The 14870-nt window shown below is 42.6% G+C and overlaps 1 protein-coding gene across 7 annotated transcripts in view; it reads left to right on the plus strand.

Moving 5' to 3' along the window:
• Positions 1–1096: 1096 nt before the first annotated feature.
• Positions 1097–14870, plus strand: part of LOC144535340 (nesprin-2-like) — a 114185-nt gene continuing 100411 nt past the window's right edge. For 3 of the 7 annotated variants that reach the window (XM_078277753.1, XM_078277755.1, XM_078277759.1), the window contains exons 1-3: positions 2193–2414; positions 7406–7594; positions 13243–13365. In XM_078277753.1, coding sequence (XP_078133879.1) covers positions 2193–2414; positions 7406–7594; positions 13243–13365 — 534 coding nt within the window. Of the gene's footprint in view, positions 1582–2043; positions 2135–2192; positions 2415–7405; positions 7595–13242; positions 13366–14870 lie in introns of those variants that run through there. The other 4 variants (XM_078277757.1, XM_078277758.1, XM_078277756.1 and 1 more) reach the window with 4 other exon arrangements.

A 14870-nucleotide genomic window follows, 5' to 3' on the forward strand; every position in this document is an offset into this window, starting at 1 on the left:
ATTGCAACATAATTTCTACATGATCTACAAAATTATAATGTATTCTCATGTAAACTATTTATGTCAGCACAGATATTTTTTGTAAATTGCTTAGCCAGTGTATTCCACCATAATGGTTATTATAGTGCCAGATTCCAGACAGTCCCACTTACTTATATATATATCCCACTTAGAAATATGAATATATATTTCTACTGGTATGCTTCCTAGTGACATTAATGCAAAAATATGAAAAAAAAACTATTCCACCTGTGTGTGCATGGTTAAAATTCTGAAGTGCAAAATAGCTCAGGCTACAGCACAAATATTCCCATCCAATAATGAATAATAATCAAGTCTAACCTCTGAATTTCTTTTCAAAGTGCACCAGATTGATGCATTTAAACATTAAAATACACAAAATTTTCTTACAGGGGAGCATGCCCATGGACACCCCCCTAGGGGAGCTTGTGCCCCAGTGCAGCTCTAGGTCTAGTGATGCCCCGTTTTAAGTTTACAAAGATAAAAAATGACCTGTTTTGGAGGTATTTATGCTTCTGAGCTGAAAATGTCCCGGCGAGAAAACCATGTAGTTGACTATATCGGGATATGCAACTGAGGGAAGAATCACCGGGTTGCCATGGATCCAAGAAGAGGGAGCCAACTTGTAGGGATCTGCACCGCCAGTAAACTGTAATTTCTCAAAATATTGTGCCTTTTTTTTCTGGTCCAAGTCCTTCCATGCCTTTGCATCTTGGACGCGTTTTGATGAGCTTTTCTGTTGTTTAGACATAAAGTATTAAAGTATCCAAAGTGCACAATACTCCATCGAGCACTCTGTACATTCACATAAAGGCCCTGACACACCAACCAGATGGGCCGACCGTCGGCAGAAAAGGCAGTCGGACTGATCAGTCGGGTCCCCGAGGTCCAAAAAGTGCCTCAGAACACACTGAGGCGACGCCAACTTGAGCGTACGCTCTGCGCGTGCGCGAAACGTAATACATCTCCATAGCAGCAGGCGGCGCTGCTCTGCTTTGTATTGTTTCCATTAACAGTCTGATTATTTTCCAGAAAATGAACACCGGCAGCTGATTGGACGAATGCGTCACGTGGTTCTTTTTTCTCTGGAAATTCACAGCCAGACTGTCATGGCGGCTTGTTCAGAATACAATCTCATATTGTACTAAAATAGTTCACCGAAACGCGTTTCTGAAAACATTTTAAGCGAGAAATAGGCTGTGCAGTTTCTGAATCTGTCTTCATTTCAGATAAACAAAGGTCAGTTTAAAAGATTTTCGTCAGATTTTGAGCGGCTCATCCGCTCCCCATTTCCGGGCGAGTCCTGACTGCCCTGTCTCCGACTGAGCATGTCGGGTCGGCCCAAATGAAGGCTGACGGCTCCTCGGACGGCCGACGGCACGGGACAGACTTCAGTGACATCAAAGTCTGGTGAATGTTTGAGCCGCATATTAATCCTGACATTTAAAGCAGCTTTGTTGACTCTTGGTGTTCACCTCGTGTCAAATCCTCGGTAGTTCCCTGGCAACTGTGTTCATAGAGCCATGAAGTCATGAAAGAAAATCAGTCATTTGAAACATTGTGAGTTTGAACTTGCACTGTCCAAAACGCTCATAATTCATTCTGAAAAGAAAGCAGGGGTCAAAAAAGTTCAAAGAAAAGAACAGTAAAACCTATAGATGGAAGTTCTGATAGAATAAAAGCTCAAATGATTGACAGCTACATACGGTTAGAGGAGGAGGTAGGGAAGTGTTTGTATTCTTATGTTAACCGCTTACTCTGCTCACCTGGCCCTCTGTCTCAGCTCCACCCCTGTAGCCTGAGGCCTCTCCTCTTCTCTCTCTGTGCCTTACTGTCATTTTCTCTCTCGCTCTTCCTGTGACAACGAGTCGCTGTCACTGGAGCCCTGCCAGTGCTCCGGGAAGTGATTTCTGCCACAGGTGGGTGGAGCAGAGAGGGAAAGAAAGAGAAGAGAAACTTAAGAGCTAGGGAAAGGTGTCAACAGAGACAGACAGAGAGAGAGCAAGAGATATAACCAGGCAGGGGAAAGAGACTGTAGGTGGTAGTGTGAGAAGTAGAATTACAGGTCAGAGTGATATTTTTATGTTCAGTGTTAGAGCTACAACCTGTTAAGGTAGAGTCAACTTAAAAGTTCTCCCCCTGCTTTCCTCGCCCTCTCTCCACCTGTGACCATGGAGCACAGAGGTTCAGCTGGGTGTGTTGTGTTTGTGTCCCAGGCCCCAGAGGAGCCCCAGCCTGGGCCCTGCCCCCGTGAAGGTGTCCCCCATGTGTCCCTGGAAACGCTGGACCAGCTAGAGCTGTGGCTGCAGAAAGCCCAGAGGAGCCTGAAAGCTGGCGGAGCGGCGGCTTCCACCATGCTGGACAGCGTTGAGCAGCAACTCCTCACCTGCCAGGTAAGCCCCGCCTACCACAGGAACCAGTGCACTCCGGGACTCTCAGTTCACAAGATAGATATCTGCAGTGTGATTAAAATAGGCTAAATGAGGCTGAAAAGTGAATGTTTTCAGATATATAGGTTATATATAGCTATTGTTTCAACAACATTAAAATCAGTCCCTCCAGGATTTCGCAGCCTTTTTTTGAGATTGCTGCTGCCCAAAATGCCTGATTTTGCGGGAGCATTCGCAAAAAAAGTTTGTTGCAATGAAGTTGCGGGAGACAGTGAAAGTTGCAAAAAAAGTTGTGATTTTTTTTAATTTTTTTTTTATAGTTCTTTAAAAATAAAAATAAAACTTGTTTCAGGGAGAATAAAACTACTCTGGTCTGAGTTTTCCTAGTAACCTTACCAAAAAGGCTTAGGATGCTGCAAATGTTGGTATAATATGAAAATGGCTGGTGGATTTAAGACAAAAAATAATAATGTATTGAATGAATCAAATTTGAACATATGTGTCAGTGGCTTGTTACATTGTTAGTTAATTTCCTATCCTGGCCTGGGACACACATTCATACGGTTTGATAAAGTACTTATTGGACTTCAACTTATCATTGCACTTACAATAACGAGCGTAGCTGTCCTCAATTTAGGTCATCGTGTCGTCTCATTTCCGGTTTTTCCTGCATCCACCGTGTGTGTGTGCCATGGATGTATTAAGAGAACGTGTGTGCGCGTCAGTAGCGGGGAGAACTGTATGAGCAGCAGCCCCGCCCCTGCCTGCTGCAGACAGCCGACAGGGTTGAAACAGCAGCCTCTGACTTTAGAGTGAAAAAATGTTACAGCGTACATTGATAAAATGTATACAGGTTGGCAGGGCGGTCTGAAATGTTTTGCATTGTCTTTCGCTGTACGTTTTGTTGGTAAATGTGAAATGTTTGAGTCTCGTCTTCATATCGGAAACAAGCTCTCTCACTCCCGCTTGGTCAGTGGCACTCAGAGTCACATTATACTGACGTAAAGTCTGGCACGTGGGACTGCTGGGATTGGTTGAAGTTGCGGGAAACTCCGGTGATTGGTCAAAATTGCGAGTCGCACCAAAGTCATGGTGATTGGTTGAATTTGCGTGAATTGGCGCGATCGGGACATCGTGAAATCCTGGAGGGACTGTATACAGGCATAGGAAATAGTCTCTGTAACACTAATCGATGTACATAGATAACTTCCGTTTCAGTTAACGATTGAACTTTAATAAGTATTTTTTGTTTTCATTGTGTTATTTTTAACCCTTTCATTTTGCAGTATCAGTTTACTTTTCTGATGTAGATTTTTAGTTTATTCTATCATTCTTGTCCCATTAATACTGTGTCCTTTTGAAAAGCTGTTTTTATATATTTTTTTAATCTTGACCCTAAGGAGACTAGCTAATGGAGATCAGATAAGGCATGAAGGAATTATGTTGAAACACTGGAGCAGAAACCTGTAGAGATTTCTAAACAAATGTAGCTCAATTTTAAGCTACATATCTGGACGTTTTTCGACCTGCAAATGACCAAATCAATGCTTCCTGGGCTGCTGTGTGATAAAAACATTGGTTGTTATTCATGATGAAGAATAAATGTCTGCTTTGAAACTATTGTTCTCAGGAAAACAGGCAACTTTAAACTCAGGTTAAATTGCAGAAACAGTGATTTAGAGTCAAGTTACAAACTAAGAAGTTAAACTAGTTTTTTTCAAATTAGCACTTGCAGTCTGAGGTTTTGCCGAAGAATAGTTACAATCACACAGCAGGTCACTGGTCGAGTCATGAGACTTTACAAACATTTCAAATTGCACAATGTTGTTTCAAGAGCAAAATATAAGTCATGAATCATTTCCAAATGATTGCTGACTATTTCAGATCTTGCTGAATGTCAGTTCAGCACAGATGTGTGTGTGTGTGTGTGTGTGTGTGTGTGTGTGTGTGTGTGTGTGTGTGTGTGTGTCATTGTCAGCTTCCTCCTGCAGCTAAATGTTATAGGTTTGACTCATAGGTCAATGGTCTGTTTGTTTTTACTATCTGATTGCTGATAGCATATTAGGGCCGACACATACGGATGTAAACACAAGTGCCATATTAATATATTTGGCATGTGTGCCTCCTTATTGCTCAGAGGGGCGATCAACATTCCTGAATAACAACTTCTCAGTGAGCGGAGTTCATTAACTGTCACCTGCTCTGATTTTATTACTCGGAAGTTGGCTTTAAGTCTGCTCGTAAATGGAACACCATTCAAAGCAGGACTGCTGGAGAAAGTGAAAGAACAACTGTCTCTCTAAACATTAACTCAAAGAGGTCTTATTCAAACATCAAACATTTTTACTGGGTTTTAGAATCCGCTGCGACTGTGTCACTCTTTGTAAGCCCTTATTATATATTGTACAGTAATGCTAGTTGGCTATCACCAGGTCTCACTATGTTTACTGTCCAAACATCAACCCAGAAAACAAATGGCTTGTGCAATTCACAGGGTAACAAACACTAAATGCCATCTGCCGGTATTTGCACTGAGGGTGTGGTGTGGCTGCAAAGATCTCAGAAATCAACTAATCTAGTGTTGTAGTTTTAAACTCTGCCGTACGCTCCCTGACGACCAAACACACATGGAACAACAGGTTGTAGAAGACAGCAGAGGCACTACCAACATAGTTACTTTTAGACTAATAAACAGTTTTTTAATGATCAGTTTATATTGATATTTGACACAGTGTATGGGTCAGTTAACATGTTGTTGCTATGATGCTGTGAAAAACATGCATCTCCAAAGTGTCAACTTTTCATGAGCTGACTAAAAACATTCCTGTTTTCAGGTCTTTGGCAAAACATTTCTCTGATAATCCAATAGGTTTATAAGTAGTTTATTTGCAGGAGAATTGTATCAACCCATAAACTGGCACAAGGTTTTAACTGAACAGTGATGATATGTGAAAACTCTGTAATGCGATTTTATTTCCATTACTCATTTATTCACACAATTGCTTCATCCTGTTTTGGTAAATTGATTTTTTCCAGTTAAAAGTGGGACATTCATAACTATTTAGCAAAAATACGATATTGAACCATTCACTACAGATATTTTTATGTTGTTGTTGTTGCTTCCAGAAGAATCATCCATCTACAGAGGGAGACAGAGTGTTAACATTTATATAAAAAATCCATGAAAGTGGATATGTTGATTTATGTTGAATGTAAAATGTGAATATAAAAGTAACATTTAAAGTAATATTTGCCTAGAAGTAAAAGTCTCACAAAATGGAAACACTCATGCAGAGTACCTCAAAAGAGTATCTAAAAGTTATGCATGTAAGTAGATATACTGATATCTCTGCTCAAATTGGTATATGAGTAAAATCTTATGTTTCAGTATGAAAACCCACAAAGTTTTTCGCCCAATGTATGGACAATTTTATGGATACATGTTAACACTCTGTCTCCCTCTGATTAGATTCTTCTGGAAGCAACAATATAAAAATATCTGTAGGGAATTGTTTGATATCGTATTTTTGCAAAATAGTCATTTATGGAAAGTCCCACTTTCAAATGAAACAATTGTGTGAATCATTGAGATCTTGTCTCCCATTCAAATTTACAAAAGAGCCTTCTTTCATCCGCTTTCCGACTGGAGGGATTTTTGCAGTTCCTAGAACATAACGTTCCTAGAACCCTTTTCTCCTGTTCTGACTGGACCAATTTGGGGATTATTGAGTTCCTCTGGCTGGTAACTCTTTCAGCTCCTACTTCAGGGCAGGGTCTTTTCCCTTTTCTGCATAAGGGGCTTTCCGACGTTTTCGGAGTTGAGAACCTCCATAAAGTGAGGCAACAGCCAGTAAGCGCCTGTCCCGGCCTCTAGCTCATCGCTCGGCCAGTCTTGCTCAGACACCTCGCTGTGAGCTGGAGGTCTCTCAGACCGCTCTCGTAAATAAGAGGCTTTTATTTCGCCGTTGACGGTTCGTTTGTTTAAATATCACAACACATGTCCATCATAAGATTAATGGGAACCTGTGGTTAACTGTCTTTTCGGAGTTAAACTCCACAAGCGTGTCCTGCGGCTCGCCGGCCGTCTCTCACACACACACACACACACACACACACACACACGTCCACAGCGCAGCAGCAGGCAGAGGCGGGGTCTGTTCCGAGTATAATAAAGCCCCGTCTGTGTTGAGCAAAACATTACGTGAATTACTACGAAAATGGACGGAACGCGGAACTCGGAAAAGTGGACTGATGCGGAGGTGCGGGCACTGCTGGCCATGTACGGCCTCCTCCATGCTGCTTTGTTGTTGTATGTGGTGATAAGGTCTAGTGGCAATGCTATAAAGACCGTTGCCGTGCTTGCGTCACTCCCTTACCCCTCCTACCAGTCCCTATGGCCACTTGGCCAGTGGGAATGCAAACGGAAAAAAAGATTTTGGGGGAGAGTAGTTCTTAGAACTGCTTAGAAGTGTACTTTTCCTCTAAAAAATACAAGTACTATCCGGTTGGAAAGCACCTAATGTGGTGGTTAGATGGCTGTGATTATAATAACAAAAGGTCAGTTCCTATGGCCACTTGGCCAGTGTGAATGCAAATGGCAAAAAACAGTTTTGGGGGAAGAGTAGTTAGCAGAACTGTTTAGAAGTGGACTGTTTCTATAACTACGTTCCTGTAACTACTTGGTCAAAAAGAGGCTCATGAGCCAGATCTAACTTTAACATGATATACTGTATGACCTTTGTGCTGCAGTATTCACAACTGATTAATTTACACACTGACACATTTCAACCTCAACGCCACACAAAGAAAATTGGTTGTGTGCAAAAATCTTAATTTGTTAAGTAAGTAAGGTAAGTAAAGCTGTAAGATGAATGTAGTGGAGTAAGGACAGTACTTAATGTAGTAAATGTAATTAGTTATATCACTATGTGACATGTATATGCTCCCTGCTCAGCACTTGAGTTCTGGTTAAAAATGATGTGTGTACTGTATAGGAGATGTTCCTGGAGATGGAGCGGGGGGTTGCCAGCCTGTCGGCACTGGACCAGCAGCAGGATGAAGCGACTGAGCTGCTCTCCTCCAAACTGGAGCTCCTGAAGGCCAACCTGCTCTCCTTCCAGCAGCTGCTGCAGGACAGGCAGGGAGAGGAGAGAACTACCAGCCACAGAGAGCCACAGCAACAGGTATGCACCATTGTTTGGATGGGTACATAGGTAGTAAGTGTAAGTTGTGGTGGTAGGATAAAGCACAAAAATGCAGCTAAAACTTAACACGTCACAAGAACACTTTTCAGTCAGCAGGCTGTCATACAAAATATTGTAGTTTGTCTCACTTTCTTAGTACCACACTTTCAAGTTTTTGTATCCTACATAAAGTGTCTCATATTGTTTTAAATAGTTTTTTGCAATCTATTAATTTTCACTTTAACAACAAGTAGAAGATGGATACATTTAGAGCTGTAACAATTCCAAATTAAGATGTACAAATAAATAATTGCAATTAATATAGTTGTCTCTTTCAGTCAAATTTTAAAAATATTACTTTTTCAAACAAATTAAAGTTTTGAATGAATTCCAGGATACATATTTTGGTTATATCGTTGTTATATGACAGCCTATGAAGTAAGGTGGTGTTTGGTGTTTTAAGCCCCCAACGTCGCCTTCTAGTGCCTACTAGGATTAGGCAATGGGTTAAGGTTAAGGTTAGGTGCCTTGAAGTCGACAGTCGCAGCGCTGCCTTGAAGTCGACGTTGGGGACTTAAAGCACCATCATAAAACCATGTATGTTTCTTAAATGAACATAAAATTGACAATAGTACAGTAATATATGGTCCTCTGAAAAAAAAAAAAAAAAGTGGGGGGTGTTGATGGTGGCCAGAAAAAAAGACTAATCATCTGGCAGATTTCGGGCCAGAAACACGGACAAGTTCAATTGATTGATGTTTCGAGTTGCTATGGCAACAAGTGACAGCTGCCGCTAGCATAGCTAGCGGCATAGCATAACGGTCCGACCAATAATCACTTGTATAATTATAATTTGGCATAGCTAAACAAAATCCACAATTACATCAACAGTCATACCTCTTAAGACCTTAACTAATGTTAGCAAATAATTACTGCGATTACGTAAACATTTTTGCCAAATTGACAATTATGTAATAATTGTTACAGGCCTAGATACATTATGATATCCACCGGAATGTTAGGCTCTAGTTTTTGACCCAGACTCAGAGACAAACACAACGGAGACAGAGAAGCAGTTAAAGAGTTTATTTACACAATCGGAATAAGGCAGAGAGGAAATAGTTCAGGATTGAGTAGCTTCCGATGGGGACGGGAGCCAGAGGTAGCAGACAGGTGAGTGGCCAGGCAGACTGAGACTGGACAGAGGTAGGCGGAGAGTGACCTGTCCCAACTCACCCAGGCGATCCGGTGTGGAGGTGATGAGAGCCAGAGGAACTCGGGCAGGCAGCTGAGTGGCGAGGTGAGCAGGCAGCAATGTGAGGTGAGCAGGCAGCAATGAGAGCTGAGTGGCGAGGGGACCAGGTCACAGCAGGAAAACAGCAGGTTCAGAACGGGATCACTGGTAATGTTGTAACGAACTGGTGTTGAAGAGGTGAACAGCCCGGGTTGATAACTGCTGGTTGATTAGTGGAATGTGCTGCAGCTGGCTGGAACAGAGCAGGAGAGAGTGGCCACGCCCCTTGACCTAGATCCTCTTTGAGACACTCGCCACAGCAGGTGGAGACAAACACAGACAACAAACACAGGAAAAAAGGGAAGGGGAAAACAGGCAGGGAACAGGGAAAACAGAGCTGACCCATAACACGGAAAGAGAAAGAGAGAAAAAAAGTACAAAAGACGAAACAGTTGTAACAAACAAACCAAAACCACAGAGCTCAGATTCATACACCAGAGGTTACATGTGCAATTAAAACAATCAAGAAAATCCCTGCAGCATGATGGCAGAGGCTAGCCTGGTCCTACCAGACTCTCGTACATTTAATTTGTACAGAGAGTCTGGCAACTCTCCATTGACAAGTGTTAACTTCCTTGAAGGCGGGTACTCTGTTTAAAGTTTAAAACTATTGGATCTGCCCAGAGCCACTCTGCATCTGCCCAGAGCCACTCTGCATCTGCCATAACCAATCGCTAACGTTTGGTCGTGACGTATGTCATGTGCATGGACTGGGAACTGTGTGGTGTATGGGAATGTGTGTTTATGTGTGAGCTGCTGGACACTTGAATTTCCCCACGGGGATAAATGAAAAAAGTCTTCTATTCTATTCTCTATTCTATCCTTCACCACTAACGGAGCAAGCTGGAAAATTAAACTTTTCCCGAACCCCATGGGCAGGAGGGCCACAACATCATGGCCACCAACAAAACTCAGCAAAGATTGTTCTTGCTTGGGCCTTAACTTCTGGATATTCGGCAGCGTTGCCACAACGAACTGAATGGCTTTGCTCGCATCTTTCTCTGCCGCCATTACTGGAACTACAACTCTAGCGCACGGCCTCAACGTCATCGTTCTCAGCCACTCCCTCTGTTCGCTGAATGGACCGCCAAAAATTTGGCTGGCGAAAACCCAAGACTATACCGCGGGCAAGTTTTTTTTTTTTGCAGGATGGTAGGGGAAGACTCATGAATATTCATTAGGGAACTTATCCCTGATTGGCTAACCCTGACATTCTTACCCTAACCATAACCAATCCCACTAGAGCAGGCAACAAGTACTAGCCATTCAGAGGGCGAGTAAGGCGGGTTCTTCCCCAACCATCCTGCAACAAAACTAAATTCCACATACCGTGGACATACTACCCAGACGTAGTACTGAAGGGAAATGAAAATTTAGCATAAGTACATAGGAGGGCGGAGCCAGGCTAGGCAGAGGCACCATGCTTTATGTAGTGCAGGAAGTTTCCAAATGTTGTAGAATTGGTCTGTAAGGTTCTCAAAACCAAGCAGCACTCTGTGCCAGCCTGTAACAGTTGGTACTTTTTCATTAATCCACTGTTATAAAATGTTGTGCCTCGCGGGCGCCCGGATAGCTCAGTTGGTGGAGCAGGTGCCCATATATAGAGGTTTACTCCTCGACGCAGCGGGCCCGGGTTTGACTCCGACCTGTGGCCCTTTGCTGTATGTCATTCCCCCTCTCTCCCCTTTCATGTCTTCAGCTGTCCTGTCGAATAAAGGCCTAAAAATGCCCAAAAAATAATCTTTAAAATGTTGTGCCTTGCAGCATAAGTAAGAATACAGTAGCCTACAATCCGTTATTGTTTTTTGATGTTACATATCAGCTTGGGAGGCCCAGGATAAGTGACACTGGGTCCATATTGCTTGTTTTGATGTGGATATGAGACGTTTGGATGTACGTCACGCTTTTTGTCAGACTAAAACCTTGAAAAGTAGTGCACATGTGAACAAAGTCTGAAAGAATATGGTAAAAATACAAATGATTGTGGCCGGGTTTGCTCGGTGGGTAAAGCAGGCGCACATATACTGAGAGGGTTATGTCTCGACGCAGAGGTCCAGGGTTCGAATCTGACCTTGGACGATTTCCTGCATGTCTCCCCCCTTTCTCACCTAGCTGTCCTATCAAAAATAAAAAAATTATCTTTAAAAAAATATATATACAAATGTTATTTTTATTTAGGTACATTTGCATCCGAATTCCTCTTTCCCACCAAACACAAGGTCAAGCTCTCATGATCCATCTCATCGCTTCCTGTCTCTCTCTCTCATTTTACTTGGACATTTTCATTTAAAAGATGTTTCTGCTGCTGACAGCAGAGCAGCTGGTGCACATGTGGCACTCACAAGTCACTCCCTGTTAATTATTAACACGTTTGCAAACGAACCACTAGAGGCTCATGGGTACCCCGTTAGTGCTTTCCCACTCAGCATGGAAGCAGGTGTGTTTAGTTGTTAGGAGGCTTTTGAGGCAAATCAAGTCAAAAGCATTCTCAAGCAAAATGAAAAATTATGAGTGAATGAATCCTGTTTGTAATATTTATGGACAGGATATCGAGGCGTAGTTGGGGTGGGGAGGGGTTGCAGTTTGGTGGGCTGGGGATCTCATTGCTGCTCTTTGCAGATTATTCAGCACTCACTGGATCGGTTCGCAGCCGAGTGTGAAGCGGCTGTGATGAGGATCAGCACCTTTAAATCTGAGGCCATGGTTCTCAGCAGGAAGCCGATGGAGTGCCTACTCTGGGTAGGGAATGAGTCCTTACCCCAAGTGAAGGAGTTCCAATAGCAAGGTATTGGAGTGAGGGGACAATGGAGCGGGAGATTGGTCGGAGAATCGGCGCAGCAGGGGGCGGTATTACATTCAATTTATTGCATTGTTGTGACGAAAAGAGAGCTGAGCCAGAAGGCAAAGCTCTCAATCTACCGGTCAGTTTTCATTCCTACCCTCACCTATGGTCATGAAGGCTAGGTCATGACCGAAAGAACGAGATCCAGGGTACAAGCGGCCAAAATGGGTTTCCTCAGGAGGGTGGCTCCCTTAGAGATAGGTAAGGTTGCCCCCTTGGCGCCTCCCTAGAGAAGTGTTCCAGGCACGTCCAGCTGGGAGGAGGGCTCGGGGAAGACCCAGGACTAGGTGGAGGGATTATATCTCCAACCTGGCCTGGCAATGCCTTGGGATCCCCCAGTCGGAGCTGGTTAATGTGGCTCGGGAAAGGGAAGTTTGGGATCCCCTGCTGGAACTGCTGCCCCTGCGACCCAACCCCGGATAAGCGGACAATGGAGTGCTAAACTTTAAAAGTCCACCTCTGCTGTTTTTAGTGTTTTTATATGAGAACGAGGCCTGCCTGTCGCTGTCTTTACCCTTGTGTTGTCCATGGGTCCAATTTGACACGTTTTTTTTGTATCAGAAATATGGGTTGCTTTCAACCAAATTGCCCAAAAAATTACTTGGATGCATGGATGTACGTTGTATGGAAGCCATACAATATTCTTTGTAGGTAAAATTAAAAATTACTTCCATTTAATTTGGGGTGTTTTATTCATTTTTATAGCATTTGAAAAATGTTTTTAAATGGTTTTAAAACAGTCTCCTGACTAAACTTTGACATAAAATCAAAATAAAAAAAAAAGGGATAATGAGGGGCAACCTCTAGCTCACCCAGTAAGAGCATTTGCCCCATGCTGGTTGAGTCCTGCAGCGGTGCAAGGTTCAAATCCAACCAGCTCCCCTTTGCTGCATGTCTATCCACTTTCAAAATAAAGGGAAAAGCCCCCAAAAAATAATCTTTAAAAAAAACAATTAGGCATAATGCTGTTTAAATTAGGTTTATTGACCATGAATATAAAAAAAGCGCCGAAAGTATAGAAAAAAAGCGACAAAAATGTTGAAAAAAGCAACAGAAAGTTAGTTTTCAATTTTGACCCGGAAGGACAACAAGTTCATGGTCATGGTAACGTATTGGTTTATTGTTCCAGGTTTAACCAGGTCAAAACTTGACAGTTGAATGGTTTTGCTTTCAACTCTCATGTCAAGTCAGGTCTGTCAGTAAGTAGGGATGAACGATTAATTATTTTTTTAATCAAAATCACGATTTGAATCTAATCGTGAAGACCACGATTAATCGAATATGCAATATTTAGTTGAATGTTTGGTATAACATTTGGTTTAACATTTTGTATTCCTCTTTTTATTAAAGTCAGGTCTCAGAGCAGTTCAGTCTTAAGTCCTCAACTGTGGTGGAGAATAAAAAGACAAACATGATGAGATATTTTTTAAACTGATAACAAGTATATTTTAACTTTCTTCTTCCTTCTTTTTTTTTTCTCTTTGCGTCTCTCCTTCATTTATCTCTCCTCAGAAGTTGGTAGCTCAGCCAGAGCGCCCCCTGCTGTCTCATCTGCAGCGCAGCAGCAGTGTTCAGGAGATCTTCTCCTCACGGAGAAACAAACTGCTCCGACAGAGCAGCCTGCAGCAGAAGAAGGTACAGGACTCTACCGACTTCTTCGCTCAAGGGTTTGACTGTTTGAATGTGACATTTTAAAGGATTACTAATACTGACATCAATATCAATACATCAGTGTCATATCTTTAAATTTGACCATTATCAATTAAATTAAATTTTATTTATAGCGTCAAATCATAACAGGAGATATCTCAGGACACTTTACAGATAGAGTAGGTCCAGACCACACTCTATAATTTATAAAGACCCAACAATTCCCCTCCCAAGAGCAAGCATTTGGTGAAACAGTGGTGAGGAAAAACTTCCTTTTTACAGGCAGAAACCTTGGACAGACCCTGACTCTTGGTGGCTATCTGCGCTGTCGGTTGGGACACAGAGACACTGATACAGATATACAGATATGGAGACATATGATTCATAATAATTATAGGAGTTGGTATGATGAACAGTAACAGCAGCAGCAACCATGATTTAGGTGTCACCCCAATCCAAGGAAATCTGCAAGGCAAGAAAGCATAAGGATTCCGGGGAATAAGCTCCCCACATTACTGGGGTATGAATGCACAAAGATGGAGAAAGAGAGAGGAGTACCAAAGGAAGTCCCCCAGCAGTCTAAAACTATAGCAGCATAACTAAGAGCTGGTCCGAGGCAAACCTGAGCCAGCCCTACAATGGTTGGTAGTTGAATCTGACAACTTAGTCTATATCCACGACCTTCCACTTCAGGGATTGTTCAGGTGCCGCCGGAAATTCCGGCGTATGTCCTTCTTTTCTGCCTGATGTCCGTTACCTTACACTTTCTTTGTGTTGGAGTTCTAAACTCTGGTGGATTTATTAGGACTATGGTTAACTGCTCCTCAGATCTCTGCAGGGTAAATCCAGACAGCTAGCTAGACTATCTGTCCAATCTGAGTTTTCTGTTGCACGACTAAAACTACTTTTGAACGTACACTTGTTCCACCAAAACATATTCCTTCCTGAGGCAATTTTGCTGCGGCTCCGGGGCTAAAGAAATGCCAGTAAACCAGAGCACGTTTCTCTCTCATCCCAGAATGCTGTGTGGACTAGCCAGACCTTCCTCCACAGCACTGCGAAGGAAGGTCTGGCAATGCAAGACTACTGACAACTATGAGCAGAAGCAGAGAGAGGGAGGGGGCGTGCCGTGACTATGGATACACACCCTCCTCCCTATAAATATTTTTTATTGAAAGCTCAAGGAAGAACTGATCTGAAGCTAATATGTATTGCCAAGCCAATTTGTTTTGGGAAACATTATTGCTACAGACCAATACAAAGCAAAACACAACAAGACATGGACTAAAAACTTGCCCTAGTGAAGAGTGGGACTGAATTGGAAATAAGCTTGGCCTGTCATGTATATTTCAGTTTCTAAATCTACTGCCACTGTGAACTTAGTTATTTAAATTACTGAAGGGAGGGGTGCCTGGGTAGCTCCCCTGGTGGAGCATGCGCCCCTGTACAGTACAGTATATACAGTATATAAAGATGATGTTGCTCTGTGC

The sequence above is a fragment of the Sander vitreus genome, chromosome 20 (genome assembly GCF_031162955.1).
Source record: "Sander vitreus isolate 19-12246 chromosome 20, sanVit1, whole genome shotgun sequence".
Classification (NCBI taxonomy): domain Eukaryota; kingdom Metazoa; phylum Chordata; class Actinopteri; order Perciformes; family Percidae; genus Sander; species Sander vitreus.